General features: G+C 62.3%; 1 protein-coding gene across 1 annotated transcript; it reads left to right on the forward strand.

Moving 5' to 3' along the window:
• The first annotated feature begins 4,676 nt into the window (after positions 1-4,676).
• Positions 4,677-14,331, forward strand: ERFE (erythroferrone). Its single transcript, XM_045867308.3, has 8 exons — positions 4,677-4,871; positions 7,146-7,268; positions 8,490-8,592; positions 9,680-9,924; positions 10,006-10,114; positions 10,196-10,286; positions 11,120-11,198; positions 12,400-14,331. Exons 1-8 carry the CDS (start codon positions 4,677-4,679, stop codon positions 12,496-12,498), a joined length of 1,044 nt encoding a protein of 347 aa, XP_045723264.1. The 3' UTR covers positions 12,499-14,331.
• Positions 14,332-14,700: the final 369 nt, after the last annotated feature.

Raw genomic sequence — 14,700 nt, forward strand, 5'->3', positions numbered from 1 at the left:
CGGGATCGAGTCCCACATCGGGCTCCCTGCTCAGCAGAGAGTCTGCTTCTCCCTCTGACCCTCCCCCCTCTCATGTTCTCTCTCTCATTCTCTCTCTCTCTCGCTCTCAAATAAATAAATAAAATCTTTAAAAATATATATAATTCTTCTCAAGATGGCAAGACAGAACTACCCTCTTACATTAAAACTGAAGGCAAGCTAGACTGATTTTTTTAAGTGAATTAATTGAAAACGTGGAAACAATGAGCAGACAATAAGCCAAGAGACACTCTGGGTAGAAGTGAGAAAGGACCCTTCCCCTGTGGGGGCTGAGGTTGCCCACAGACTTGTCCGGGATGTGCATGGCTTAGTCCCAGCACTCGCCCCTGTGCCTGGCATGCAGCAGGAATGGAGTAACTCTTCACTGCATGAGCTACTGACCCCAAGTTGCAAAGGCCGGACGAGTGACCTTGGGCCAGTCCCAAGATCTCAGACTCAGTTTCTTCATCTGTGCAATGGGGATAATCACACGATTTGAGAATTAGATGATGTCATGTGTTTGGACGGTTCCAGTAAGCTGCAAAAGTCGCCTGCCTGGATATTGAGAGGCCACACAACAAGTTGACTTCAGGCTCCCACTGTTTTCAGGGGCAAAGGGAGCTTTTATTCCCATGACTTCATCGGCAAAGGTCCTTCTTTGGAGGAAAAGAGAAGAGTGGGAACAGCTTGAGTACAGCAGGCTGATGGGAAGCCAGGGCTGAGGCCGTGACATGAGGGCCCAAGAATGAGGATTAAGTTTCAGCCGAGCATGAGGGTGCATGGGGGAGGCCACCTCGGGCTCCGTCTGGGCTCCTTTCTGTGGCCACTCATTCCATACTTCCACCCTGGGATCCGTGACCTCAGCCCAGATGCTGCCCCTGTTCCGACTCCAGGGGCTGCTGCTGCAGGGGGACAAGCTGTCTGGGATCACCAGAACCCAGTTTCTACTGGTCCTTGATCTGTGTGATCCTTGCCTAAGCCCCACCCTCCTCTGGGTGGATTTCATTTTTGAAATGGGACCCCAAAACATGGAGGGAGCCCCACCGAAAGGCCCTGGCCCTCTGTGCTCTCCAGCCCCAGAGCCAGGCTGCGTCATCACCTCGGGACAGTGTGTTGGGAGCCTGTATTAGCACCAGAACGGATTTGATTTGGGTCCTCTGGCAGGGCCCATGACATCACTAGGATTGCTCACTGTTTGAGAAAATAACTGTTTTTCACATGGCAACAGCTCCTGTCCTCAAAGCTGGCCTCATGCGGGCTAGGGCCCCGCACTGTGAGGTGGAAATGAAGTCACATGAACATCTTAAGGATCACATGCCCCAAATTGGATCCTTCCATTCCCAGAAGGCCCCAGTATTTCCAAAGGTGACAGAGCCCGAGCTTCACCTTTCCACAGTGTAGGTTGGGCCAAATGGCATCGGGCCCTGAGAGCAGTATGCATCACGTTCCTGCACAGAATATCCAGGCCAGCCACCCAGAAGTGGGGCACCCAAGCAACCTGGCCTCCATGCTGAGGGTCTTGGCTTTGCCTGCTCACACCTCACTTATGAGTGGGATCCCAGACAGGCTCAGGGGCAACAGCCATTATGCCCACTCTATAGTCCAGCAAACTGAGTCTCAGAGAGATGAACGCCTAAAGGAGGGCCTCCTCCAAAGCCAAATATGACTTTTGCTCCAGATGGCCAAGCAAGAACCAGGTTTGCTGAGCAGGCCCACTGCCGGGTTGGTCTATCCTGCGCTCCAATCATGCTCTGCCTGGAGCCTCTGTCTTCACATCCGTCTGAAGGCAGCCCCCCATGACATGGTGCTGATGGTCTAAGCCAGGGACCTTTACAACTTAGGCAGCCTAGAAGGCAAGCAGGCCTCACCCATGGCCCTGCACAGTGCCCACCGTGACCTCAGCTCACCCTAGAGCAGGCCCCAGAGGCAGGTGTGCATTGATCCCAGCTCTCAAGCAAGAAAACTAGAAGAAAACTCCAAGGATCTCTGGAACAAACTGGCCACCATCAGCAGCGAGGCAGAGTCAGGGTCTGCAAGTGGCCCCCAAGAGAAGCCTCTTCCCTCCCCCCATGCAGGGCTGCCCCCATGGCATTCCACCTACCACCCAAGGTTGGAATGCTCTGTGGGTGAGCTCACTGGGTTCAAGAGTGGCCAGCCACACGTGTTTCCCTGGACCTCCCAGCCAGACCCCCACGGGAAATCCCACGCCTATGGGTACTGGCTTGCTTTAGGGAAAGGACAGGGCCACATTTTCATCAAGAACCTTCAAGCTCATCATGTAGCTCATATTTCCCACTATCCAGAATAGGAAGGACCATAATGGCCAAGAGGTGTGATTGTGAAGATGGGACCATGCCCAGTGGGCAAGAAGGCCTGGCCCTGGCCCCGAACCCCGGCTGGGTGTCCCTACATAAGCCACCCGCCTCGCGGGGCTAGTCCGTGTGGTCTCTGTGTGGTCGGTGAAAAGCGGAGGAGGGGCTGGGTGTGGACGTGTGTTTTCAGAAACATGAAATGACCGTTCGCAAGCTGCATCTCCCGGGGCCAGGAGCCTCTCTCTACCAGCAGATTGGTAGAGAGAACACGCCCCACACTTGGCGTCCTATGGACTCAGATAAAGTCTTCCTGAATAAATGAAACTGAACAAAATTATAATAGTTAACACTGAGGCCCATGTCCCAGCACAAACATGTCATTACAAAGTTCTACACACCCAGCTTCCTAACAGACTTTCCTCGGGGGACCAGAAACGAGAACCCACCCAAGAAATCCTTAATTCTCTGAAGTCATTACAACAGCCTCAGCCAATTTGATTCCTTATTAGCGACAAACAGTTGAATGTTTGCAGATGAAAGAAGTTCATGTATTTTGTTGAGTGCATATTACATAAGCCAGTGTTTACCAAATGTCTTCTTGGGGATCTGCAGTTTCTATAGGAATTTCAAATTTTTCTTTCTACTGATAATTAAAAAAAAATTTTTTTTTCAAGATACACACAGAACTTCTCTGTTGCAGTCTTAATTTGCCTCCGAAAGATACCCCACAGAATAAGTATGTGGGACACACTGACCCCTGGGGGAAAGACTCTCAGGGTAGGCAGGGTATTTGGTTTGTTTAAACACCCTCCCCCCAAAAAACCCCAACTCTATCACCATACTCACCTCCTAAAGGAAAAGAGGCAGGGTCACAGAACAATGAACACCTAATACCAGGCTTTTTCTAAAGTATGAAATATTTCCTGTGCCCCCCACAGCCCCCCACTTCTCCCCCTCCCCCGTCGGGCACAGGAAGCCAGCCTCTGAAACAGTGCAGGAGTGGGGGCTCCTGGCTGGGGACTTCCCATGACCCCTCCCCCTGGCTAGGGAGGGCGCCACTGGCTTTCAGTTCCCAGTGTCTGTGAAATACAACAGGGTGAGGCCTCTTCTCTTCTGAAGAGGTGGAAATCATCTCCTGATGGGGGTGGCAGGCCCTTGGAAGCATGTCCCTTAGCTGCGCCTTCTGCTTGTGAACAAAGGACAAGGTGTGCCCACCAGGTGTGGGCGCCTCAGTGCTACCCTCCCGCCTTCCGCTGCAGACGGAGAGGCAGTGGGCGTGGAACAGAACAAAGCAGCCCAGAGGGCGTGGGGGGGCCGGCTGGAGGAGCCTGGAGTTGAGGCCTGCAGGATCTGGGTCCCGTCCTCCAGCAGGGCCCTGGGCTGGGCCTTGGGATCTAGCCCCCACGCCTGGCGAGGTCACCACAGGCCTCGGTCCTCCCAGCCTGGGCCCTGGTTCAACCACATCAGCGCAGGGTGGCTGACCCAGGATTCCTTCTGTGCACCGGGATGGGGAAGGCAGCCCACTCTGAGGTTAGGGCACCCCAACCACGGGGAGAAGGCAGCCCCGGAAGAGAGGGGTCCCCACATGGGAAAGAGGCACTGGGGAGGGTCTTGGAGTGTCTTCCTGCTTGGATGTACTAAACCTGTGTTGGTGGGGTCGGGACCTCACAGGGTGCCACCAGGATAAGCCTCGTGGTCCCCACAGGCCTCAGAGCGGAACAGATGGGAGAAGGGCTGCCCCCAGGCTCAGAGGAGGGAGGCGACCCGGCTGCCCGGAGAGAAAAGGGTGTCGAGAGGGCAGAGGGTCCAGGGTCAGATGAAGGGTCACCCCGGCTCTCCTGAGAAGAAGAGCTGACAGCGCAAAGGGAGGGGCCACGGGGCCTGGAGATGGAGCGCAGACCCGCTCAGCAGGACTGGGGGCTCCAGCCAGCGCGGGAGAGTCCTCCCTGCGCCCCTGTTGGCCCCCTAGTCCCGTCCTCGAAGCCCCACCCTACTCGGTGCCCCTCTTTCCCACCCCGCGCCCCGCCCTGCACGCCCCCCTCTGCTGCAGCGTGCCCTCCCTCCGCACTCTCCGCCTCCCCGCGCTACACACACGCACACGCACACGCACACAGGCACAGAAGCAGACACACAGGCGCGCACACGCACACGCACACGCACACGCACACCCACAGGCAGACCCAGGCACACACCCGGGCGCACAGACGCTGCAGTTCGCGCCGGGGCCGGCAGGGGGCGCGGGCCCGTGGCGCGCGGCGGGCGAGGCGGGGGATTCAAGCGCGTTATAAGGCGCGGAGCGGGAGCGCGATCCCGAGACGTCGCCGGCCGGAGGGACCCGCCGCCCGCATGGCCCCCGCCCGCCGCCCCGCCGGCGCCCGCCTGCTGCTCGTCTGTGCTGGCCTGCTGGCCGCCGCCGCAGGCCTCGGCTCTCCGGAGCCCCGCGAGCCCGCGGACAGCCGCGCCCGCCAGCAGCCGGGCCCCGGGAACGAGCTGCCCGCGGGCCCCGGGGAGAGCCGCGCCGGGCCGCCCGCCCGCCCGCCGGTAAGGAGCCGCGGCCTTCCCGCGCGCGCCGGGCCGCCCTGCGCCCCGGACACCGCGGGCCTCAGTTTCCCCAGCCCGAGTCCGCAGCTCCCTGAGGTCCGGGTGCGCTGAGGGCGGCGGGAGGCGCGGCGTCGCGGGCAGGGGCCTGGGCTGACCGGGTGTCGTCCTGTCTGAAGTGGGGATGGGAGCGGGGCTTGGCTTGCGGGGCTGGGGAGACGCAGGCCGTCTGGACGCTGCCCCTCTGCGCAGCCAGCCGGCCTTCACCTGGCCTTTGGGGTAGTTCGCGCCACGTTCTGCCAGCCCAGGTAAAACGCCTGGGGGTGGGGGAGGCAGAAGGAAGTTGGGAAGTGAATAAAACGTAAATTGCTTGGTTCTCCTGGAATTGGGAAGAACCTGTTGTAAAAGTGTGAGCCAATTACTGGCCGCCCTCCCCCCAACCTATCAGGTGCAGTCCTGTCTGAAAAACAAATCCAAAGAAGTGCCTCCCTTTGGGTCTGGGGAGCATGGGGGCCTGTGACTTCTGACCATGAAGGGGTGATTTTTCGTTCTGCCCTGTTCCTTCCTGTGGGGGCAGTGAAGAGTGGTCAAGGTGGGGGAAGTGGGGATCCGGGGCTTCGGAGGAGCCCTCAATGTGGGTGGGGCCTTTCAGACAGGGAGGGGAGAGGGCCCTCAGGGAAGATGCTTAGGGGCATGCGGGGGACTTGGAGCGACAAAGTCCAAGGACACCTCTAAAGAGGGTGAAGGTGGCAGCCAGCCCTGGGGCTCCCTGGGAGGAGCCTCTCCCAAGTCCTCCTCCCCACCCCTGGAAGCCAAGGAAGGCAAACCCCACCCAGACAATTGGCCACACCTTCTGGAGGAGGGAGCTGTCAGGATAGTCCCCAGGAGGCAAGGGGCCTTCTGTGCTTCCAGGAGGGGTTCAGGCCTTGGACTGTCTTTGGGGGACAACGTGGTAGCAGAGGCTCCCCACCTCCTTTCTGAGAGCCCCTCAAGGCTGGAGACCTCGGTGGGGCCAGGACCGCTGCCCAGCACCCACCCACAGGCCTGTCTGCTGGGGCCGCAGGCTGACACGGTTCCACCTGTTTCTGCTCCCCCCAAACCAGACTGGGGTCCGAGTCCAGCTGGGGGGTCAGCTTGGTGCGCCCATCCAGCCTGTGTGGAATACTCCCGGCATGCGTGAGGCCGTAAAGCGGCATCCAGTCCTGTGTCCGTGGCGAGCAAAGCGGCAGGACAGCACGTGGCAGGGCCCAGCACCCAGCAGGCCGTGGGGAGGCCCTGGGCACTCTGAGGCCTCCCTCTGTCCCACCCCAGGCTCCTCTGACATGGACAGCCCTGTCTCCCCCCACCCCGTAGCACACGGGCTCCCAAAGGGAGGTCCCGGGCCCTGCAGAGCGGCCAGGAGACCGCTGGCCCTGGCTCTGACGGAAGGTCCTGGCCGGCTCGAAAACCCCGGGTCCTTCCGTCGGCCACCTGCACTGGTGCTCATGCCCTCATCTGAGCCCTCGAGCTGATTTCCTTCCCAGCTGGAGGCCTTGCCTAGAGCCCAGACTACCTGAAGTCCACTGACTAATGGGCCAAAGGCCTCTCCCTGGAAGGCTCCTCCTGGAATTTTCCTCAGTGTGAGGACTGGTCAGAATGCAGCATGTGGGGGAATGGATGTTTCTGGAATCATCACTGTCCTTGTTTTGGAGGTCCTGGAGAAGCCGAGTGACTCAGTGCAGGGGCCTTGGGTCATAACATAGCAGTGCGAGGCCACCAGCCCTCCAACCATCTTGTACCGCAAGCTGCGGCTACCCCAAGGGCCGAAATGGGCGTCCCTGAACATCAGTGGGGGCCGCACAGGGGGCCCTGAGGGTCACAGTCGCCTCTTCCCTGGCACTTGTGAGTCTGTTGGTCCGATCCTCCTGGTGAGTCTCCCAGGGTGGTGTGTTCACTGCAGCTCCCACGGAGGGAGGCCACAAGAGGCCGGGCAGCCCAGCCACGCCAGGGTTCTCACTTCTCACCTGCTATGGAGCTCTGCACCCCATCTTCCTCCACCCACGAAGTCTTCTCGCACAGCGCCCCGGCCATGGTGTGGCCTGGTCGTCCTGCATGCGTCAGGAGGGAGGGAAGCCCGGATGGGGGGCTGTGCTGCCTTGGAGGGCACCGCTGTTGACAAGGACAGGGGTCCGAGGGCGCTGAAGGCCCGTGCCGCACGGTGACGTCCTGGAAAGTTCCATCTGTTTGGCGGGCACCCACTGGGGGAGGCGAACCAACCCGGGGCCGGCTGTGTTCTAGGAGCCCACCACCGAGGGAGCACGAAACTTCGACCCCAGGGACGCCTGGATGCTCTTCATCAGGCAGAGCGACAAAGGTGTCAACGGCAAGAGGGGAGGCAGAGGCAAGGCCAGGAAGCTGAAGGTGAGCACAAGAGCTCCAGCTCTGTGTGTGTGTTTCCGGGGGGGGGCGGGTACGGCAAGCAGGGGGCCTCCGCCTGCGGGCCCTCCATGCACTGCCAGCCCACCACCATCACCCCCTTGCACCCCTCACCAGCCCCACTGGCGCACCCTGAGCCTTGCCAGCGAGGACAGACCCTCCCCCTTGGCCTGGGGTCAGAGAGCACAGAAAGTGCCCAGCTGAGGGGGCCCAGGTGACCCTGAGTTTGAGGCTTGTACCTATCATTTTTCCTGCACCCCTAGAAAGCTAGGCAACCCCCTCAGCCACCCCCCTTTCTCTTCCCTCTGTATCCTAGTGAGGGAGGCCTGGGCTGGCCTAGGGGGGCCGTCAGGGACCGAGCTGGGGGGCTGCAGTGGGGCTGGAGTGACACACCGTCTGGCTCCCAGGAGGTGGGGAGCCTGGGGACCCTGCATGCTGTGGGGTTCCAACTGTCATTCAGCCTAGCCAGAACCCTGGCACCTGGTCCTGATGTCTACCTGTCCCCTGGGATGGGGAGCTCTGAGCTAGGGCTGTGTTGCTCACACTGGGTTTGGGCTTCTCTGCCAAACCCCACCCCCCCCAGGGCTGGCCTCTCCCTGCCCCGGGTCGGCCCCAACACTGGAGTGCCGGGCTCTGGGCCTGAGGCAGGCAGCCTGCTGGGCTGTCACCATGGCCTCGCCTCACTGCCACCCCTTGGAACCACCTGGCCCCACCCCAAGCTAAGCTGGGGCTCCCCTGTGCCCTTCCTTGCGGGGGACTGACTTGCTCCTGTGTTGGGGTCCCACCCCCGCCCAGGTGGGCTCCCTGAGGGCCCCAGGCCCCGGCGCAGGGCCAGGCGCAGTGAGAACCTGCTGACCTCGGCTGACCTGCGGTGTCCTTCTCTCCCTCTTTCCCTCCATCTGGGAAGCCCTCTGTGTCCCCACTTGGGGTCCTTGCCTGCTTGGAGTCCCCCCCCAGGGGCCCCACCACCCCAGCCAGCCCTGGGCCTCAGGCACAATCCAGTCCTCACACTCAGAGCTGGTGTCTTTCAAAGTGGAGCCTTACTGTCTCCGCAGAGGAGTCTGAGGCCCAGAGGCTGACGTCCGCCCCACAGGTCAAAGCAGGACCCCCTCTTGCCTGCCTCTTAGTGGCAAGAGCTTGCAAAGGGGTCCCAGCAGTCCCCTGCCTCCCTGCTCAGTTAGCCTCACTGCTGAGGTTCCTTTTCAGCTTGGCCTACCAGGGCCCCCAGGGCCCCCCGGCCCCCAGGGCCCCCCTGGTCCCATCGTCCCTCCTGAGGTACTGCTGAAGGAGTTCCAGCTGCTGCTGAAAGGTAGGGGGAGTGCACCTGTGGGGACACACACCCCCTCGGTGTGCATGCAGCCGCGGGAGGGTCTCCTGGGGGAGTCAAGGTGGCTAGATATCCCCCCATCGGCCGGCACTCAAGGAGGCCCCTCTGTGCTGGGCTCAGGGGCGGGGGTTGGCAGGAGTGTGGTAAGAAGGAGGCTTCACAGAGAAGGTGGACTTGGCACTCAGTGTTCCGCGGGGGCTCGGGGACCAGCACCCATGCCCCCTCTGGGAGTCAGGTGAGCCCAGCCAAGGCCAGGACACCTGTACCCAACCCCGGCCAAGTGAGGATCATCGGGAAGGGATCAGAGGTCCTTAACCTTGCAAAGTGCTCTTCTGACCACAAAGAAACCATGGGGATTTGAGACTCACCCCAGGGGACATGGGCCCCCGCCTGAGACCCCAACTTCTTCCCCTGGATCACCGTGCCCCTGCCTCTTCCCGTGGCAGGTGTCAGCGGCCGGCCAAGAGCCCCACGGGGGGCAGGGAGGAGCGTGTAGTGGGCAGCGCAGGTGCGGCCCAGGCTGGGGCCGCTGAGCGGGAGGCGGCAGAGGGAGGGCGGACAGCTGAGCGGAGCGGTCCGGCCCAGGAGCTGGCCCTGCATGTTCACTGTGTTTACCAGAGTCCACTTTATTGTGAGAACTACTAAGAGAGCCTTTGCCCCTTCAATTCAGTGTACTGTTTATTTAAAAAGACCAGCTTCGCAAAGCGGAAGACTCTCCGCGCAGTACCTCCTTAGGCGCAGCTTCCTTGCCGAAGTGAGCAGGGCCCTTACACGATTGCTCTCGGGGGCACAGGAGGACTGGAAGCGGAGGAGACAGCAGCGTGAGGGGGAAGCGTGGGGAGGCTGGCGGGGTGAGGCAGGCAGGGGTACCGCGAGCTCCCTGCTGGCCAAAGCCCCAGGGGAAGCGGCAGCAGCGCGGGCTCGGGAAGCGGGGCCTGCGGGCCCTGCAGCCCCGGAGGGGTCTCCGCGGGTCGCCGGGCGTGGGCCGGCGCGTCGGTCGGCTGCCGTGGGCGGGTTCCGAGCAGGGGCAGGGGCGCGGGCGGCGCGGCCACGGCTAGCTCTGCGGCAGGCGCGGTGCGGCAGCGCGAGCGCACGGAGCCCGAGCCCTGCACGCGCGGCCCCGCCGACGGCACGGCCGCCATCCGGGAGAACGAGGCGGCGGCGGCGGGGGACGCGGGCGTGCTGGCGCTGTTGGCGGCGCCCCTGGCCCCGGGCCCGCGGGCGCCGCGCGTCGAGGCCGCCTTCCACGGCCGCCTGCGCCGGGACGCGTCGGTGGAGCGGCGCGCGCTGCACGAGCTGGGCGGCTACTACCTGGTGAGTCCCGGCCGGCGGGCGGGGCGGGGCGGGGCGGGGCGGGCGGCGGGCGGCCCCGACTGACCTCCGTGCGCCCCGCAGCCCGACGCCGAGGGCGCCTTCCGCCGCGGCCCCGGCCTGAACCTGACCAGCGGCCAGTACACGGCGCCCGTCGCCGGCTTCTACGCGCTCGCTGCCACGCTGCACGCGGGTGAGGCCCGGGGCGGGAGGGGGTCCGCCCCAGCGCGCGTGGCCCCCCGCCGCCCGTGACCGCCCCCGCCTTGCCCCGCAGCGCTCGCCGAGCAGCCCAGGCGGGGGCCGCCGCGCCCCCGGGACCGCCTGCGCCTGCTCATCTGCATCCAGTCCCGGTGCCAGCGGAACGCGTGAGTGGGCGCGGGGGGGAGAGGGGGCCGGCGCCAGACCCGCCCCCACGTGGCCCCCACCCGCGCCGCGTCTGGCTTGGACAGACCCCCTCCTCCATCACGCATCGCCGCCGCACTGTGGCCCCGGGCGATCCCACACCTCTTCCTGGCCTCCCAGTCCCAGCAGGGGTTGGCAGCAGGCCTTCCCTTCCCGGCAGCGGGGGCTCCCCGTTCTTAACCCACCGCTTCCCAGCCTCGGGCTCCTCTCACCCCTGCAGGGGGCTGACCGTCACCCAGAGGCACCACTGGTTGGTTCCTCCTCGGAGAGGCCTCTCCTGACCACTGCAGCCCACCACCAGTCTCTCTCCTCGTGGCCGTGGGCTCCCTGACGTGATCGCACCCCCCTTTCCTCGCACCTGCGGCCCCCGAGGGCAGCGGCTGCGCCTCTGAACCCCCAGCAGAGCCCAGGCACCCCACAACAGCTGTAGAAGGGAATGAAGTTCAGAACTTCTCATCCTGCGTTCGGAGGCCTGAACCCGCGTTTTAGCGTCAGTTGCTGCCCCCCGGCCCCAGCCCAGCCCATGTCCTGTTTCCAGCAGAGCCAGGACTTCTCAGCCCCTGGCCTGGGCCCCGGCTTGCCTTTCCCGGCATCCACAGAACCCCTTTGGCCCTGTGGACACTGTCCTGACTCTTCTTGGGGATCCAGTTCAGCCGCCACCTCCACCAGAACATCTGGCCAAGACAGCTGTTACCACTGCACTTAGCTGGGCCCGTGTTGGTTGCTGGGGTGATCTGTGGGTGAGGTTGGTGGAGCCTGGGGGTGTGGGCTGATCCTCTTTCTGTTTTGGCCACAGCTCCCTGGAGGCTGTCATGGGCCTGGAGGGCAGCAGTGAGCTCTTCACCATCTCGGTCAATGGCGTTCTGTACCTGCAGGTGCGTGGGGCAGGCTTGGGCACGACTGGGGGGTGACCTGGGAGGGAGGGGTGCTGATGGGGACTCTGGATCTCTGGGAGCAGTGCCGGCAGACTCCGGGCCTGGGAGAGGTTGCGGGCCACACCAGGGGGTTCACGCAGGCCCACGCTTCCCCCAAGCGCTGGCCGGTCCTTCTCAGCAGGCGCTCCGCTGCTCCGTCTGCAGTCGTCAGACCTGCCCATCATCCCACACTGAGGGCAGGTGCTCCGTGTAGGGACTGGTGGCAGAGGGAACGGAGGTTCGCTCCACGCCTGGCCTGGGCCTGTTGAGACTGTGGGAAGCAGGAGGCCTACCTTCTACACAGAACCCTAGCTGACAGTCTCTTTCTGGCACTGGGGGGCTTTGGGCAAGGGATTGAGAAACCGATGCGAAGGTGGGATTTACTAAACAAGAAAACACTGAAGTGCAGATGTATGGAATCACAGCGGGCCCTTCAACAGCACTACACCAGGCCCTGTTCTAAGCTCTTTACGTAAATTATCTGCTTAATTATCATAGTGCTTTGAGGTCAGTAGTACTATTTTTTTGCTTTTTTAAGAAAATGTTATTGAAGTATAGCTGACGTACAGTGTTCCCACTGTTTCTAAATAAGGGAACTAAGGCGGAGAAGGGTTAAGTAATGTGCTCAAGCTCATGTGGAATCGGGGGCCGACTGAGTCCGGCCGGCTGTGGGTGCTGGAAGGCATTCAAGGGTCTGGCCCCAGGTACTGCTGGGGGCCACGTGGTCCACCTGGGGTTCTAAGATGCGGAAGGTGGGTGGGCCCCCAGGTTCTGCTTCTCTGGGAGTTCTCAGGGAATGTGGTGCTGTCGCTATGTGGACCACACTTGGAGCAGGCAGGCCAGAGTCCCGGGCCCACGAAGGCTCTGCTAAATGGCTGGAGGCCACCCTCACCCCAGTTTGGAGAACCACATGCAGCAGAGAAACCTGTTTTGGGTCTTGAACCTGTTGCTGGCCCCGAGCAGAGGCTCACCCAGACATACGTGAGCTATGGGAGCAGCGAGCCAGGGAGGAAGCCCTGGAAGAGGGGTCAGAGGCGCTGGGTTTGAGGGCGAGGCCGGCCCAGCCCGGCCCTGGCCCTGAGAGCTTCGGGGGCTGGTCTGCTTCTGTGTGGGGCGCACATGCAGGCCAGGAGAACCCGGGCTGACTGTGGCTTCCCTGCAGACGGGCCAGTACACCTCTGTCTTCCTGGACAACGCCAGCGGCTCAGCCCTCACGGTGCACAGCGGCTCCCACTTCAGCGCCGTCCTCCTTGGCGTGTGAGCGGCCACACCGCGCCCTTCGTTTCGCCCGGTGAACGGAAGTGGGGTCCAAACATTCTCTGGGCGGTGTTGGGGTGGCGGAGGCCCCACGCAGGACGAGGCCCACTGGAGCCGCCCACACTGGCCACTGCAGGTCAGCCCGGAGGTGGCTGACTACCGGCAGCCCGGGGAGGGGACACGCAAACGGGCAGTCCCAGAACCAGGAGGGATTTCAGGGTGCCGTCTTTCAAGAGAAGAGCCCTGTTGGGCTGTTATTCAGCCCATGTTTCTAGCGGGCTCAGTGCCCAGGAGGACTTGCTTTTGTTCCTGGTTGCAGACCGGTTCCCCTTCTGGCCTATAGGGCAGCTTGCCCAGATGGCCTCAGCCTCTTTGCCTTGGCCCAGCCCCACCTTTTCCATTTTTTTTAGTGTTTTTGTGGGCTGCCGGAACGCCAGCACGGAGGGGAAAGGCTGGTCACCTGCCTGGATGCCCTGCGGGGAGGAGGGGCGGCCTGCACCGGGCCAGAGGGCCTCCCAGGGAGAGTGTGCTGGGCCTACACAGCAGCCTCCCCGTCCCTCCCCTCGTCTCCACCTGGGGCTTCCTGGTCCCCACCTGCATCTCCCCACCAGTGCCTTTGGCCTGGACCTCCTGCCGTGACCACAGGAGTCACACAGCAGCCTCGGGCGCCAGAGTGACACTGAAAGGGGCTTGTGGGGGGACAGTCTAACATGTGCAAGAGAACTCGTAAGTTCACCCTGCAGATGGCCTTTGCAGAGCGCCCTGTGGTCCCCTCACTGCTGTAAAGCCTGTCCTAGACAGGTCCCTCTTCCCATCCCCTAGGAGGCTCTGACTCACCGTTGGGATCCAGCCACCAAACGAAAGATCTAGAACATCTTTGCAGATCAGAGACGAGCAGGCCCTGCCCATCCATCTGAACAGATAAAGCAGAGGCTTCCCATGAGCCAACAACTCCCGCTGCCCACCCGTGGCCCTGCGGGGTCCAGCCAGCTCTGTGGTTCTTCCATGTGTCTCCCCCCTGGGGAGACATGCAGCCCTGAGCTCAGGTGGAGAAAAGACAGATGGAGATGGTGCCCAGAAAGCTGGTCTTGGTTCCCCAAGACCTGGATCGCGAGTCCACCGTGATGCTGTAACAGTGGTGGGACCTGGGGGGGGGGGGGGGGGGGAGTCCTGGCAGGGGAAACGGGCATCCACCTGCAGCAGGTTCCTTCCAAGGTGTAGGCCCCCCCCCGACCCCCTGCGTGGCTGCAGGGACATGGTACCACAAGGTGTCCTGGAGGCCAGGCTGGTCTGACTGGGGTGTGTCCAAGCCTGCAGAGAACAGGGCAGTGGCCGCAGTCACCAGGACTGTCCAGCTGGCCTCAGGCGGAGCAGGTGACTGCGGCCAGGTCTGCCGGACCCCCAGAGCCTACAGCGTCCCTCTCCACTGAGAGCCCACTCCCTCTCTCCCTCCCTCCCGGCCTGGGGGGGGGCCCAGGCGCCCCACACGTAGGGAGCCACGTGGTGCCCTTGGCAGGCCCGGCGCGATTCTCAGTAGGGCCCGAACCCACCCTACCGGGAAGCACTCTGATAAGGGCTGTGGGGCCACACCCTTCCCTGGATTTCACTTTGCACCCAGTGGGCGCAGATACTTCAAAGAAGTTCTCCTTCACCCTTGAAAAAGCCACAGATCTTTCCTTTGCTCAACCTAAGTGTATTATACCACAATTTGTTGAAGTATTTATTGTATAATGTTGCCAGATGGAATGTATTTATATATATAACTGACTGGATGAGATGCTCAAGTACTTCGGAGTTCTCATGCTATGCGACTATCCAGAGTTATAAAAACAAAGGGCAAACCTTAAAATAACGGATCTTCATCATTTCACCCAGACCCACTGCGGATGGCGAGCAGTGGACTGGGGGAGGGGAGGAGGAGGGTGGCCTCCCGCCCCAGGGGGGCCCTGGACCATGTGAAGACCATGGCAGGGGTGGGGGCCTGCCAGGGAAGCCTCCACGCGAAGCCACCCCCAGCTCTGGGACGGTGGTGTTCAGGGAGTTAGGGGCGCCTGGGTTGTGGTGGGGAGATGTGGACTGAATCAGCTGTCCTATTTCCCGGCTCTGGGATGCCGGGGTCCTTTCTTCAGGGGTGCCCGCCGTGCGAGGTCAGGGATGGAACCTGTGCTCCACACTGGGGAAGGGCGTGCTCAGAACGCTTCCGAGG

Source organism: Mirounga angustirostris, unplaced genomic scaffold (genome assembly GCF_029215605.1).
Source record: "Mirounga angustirostris isolate CCGP_5_RB_7025 unplaced genomic scaffold, mMirAng1.0.hap1 SCAF_3, whole genome shotgun sequence".
Taxonomy (NCBI): domain Eukaryota; kingdom Metazoa; phylum Chordata; class Mammalia; order Carnivora; family Phocidae; genus Mirounga; species Mirounga angustirostris.

Bases quoted from the DNA above. Each gene is read 5' to 3' on its own strand.
- ERFE (XM_045867308.3), top strand. From the start codon at position 4,677: ATGGCCCCCGCCCGCCGCCCCGCCGGCGCCCGCCTGCTGCTCGTCTGT. The intron at 9,925-10,005 runs GTGAGTCCCGGC...TGCGCCCCGCAG, and splicing joins AGCTGGGCGGCTACTACCTG to CCCGACGCCGAGGGCGCCTT. The intron at 10,287-11,119 runs GTGAGTGGGCGC...TTTTGGCCACAG, and splicing joins TCCCGGTGCCAGCGGAACGC to CTCCCTGGAGGCTGTCATGG.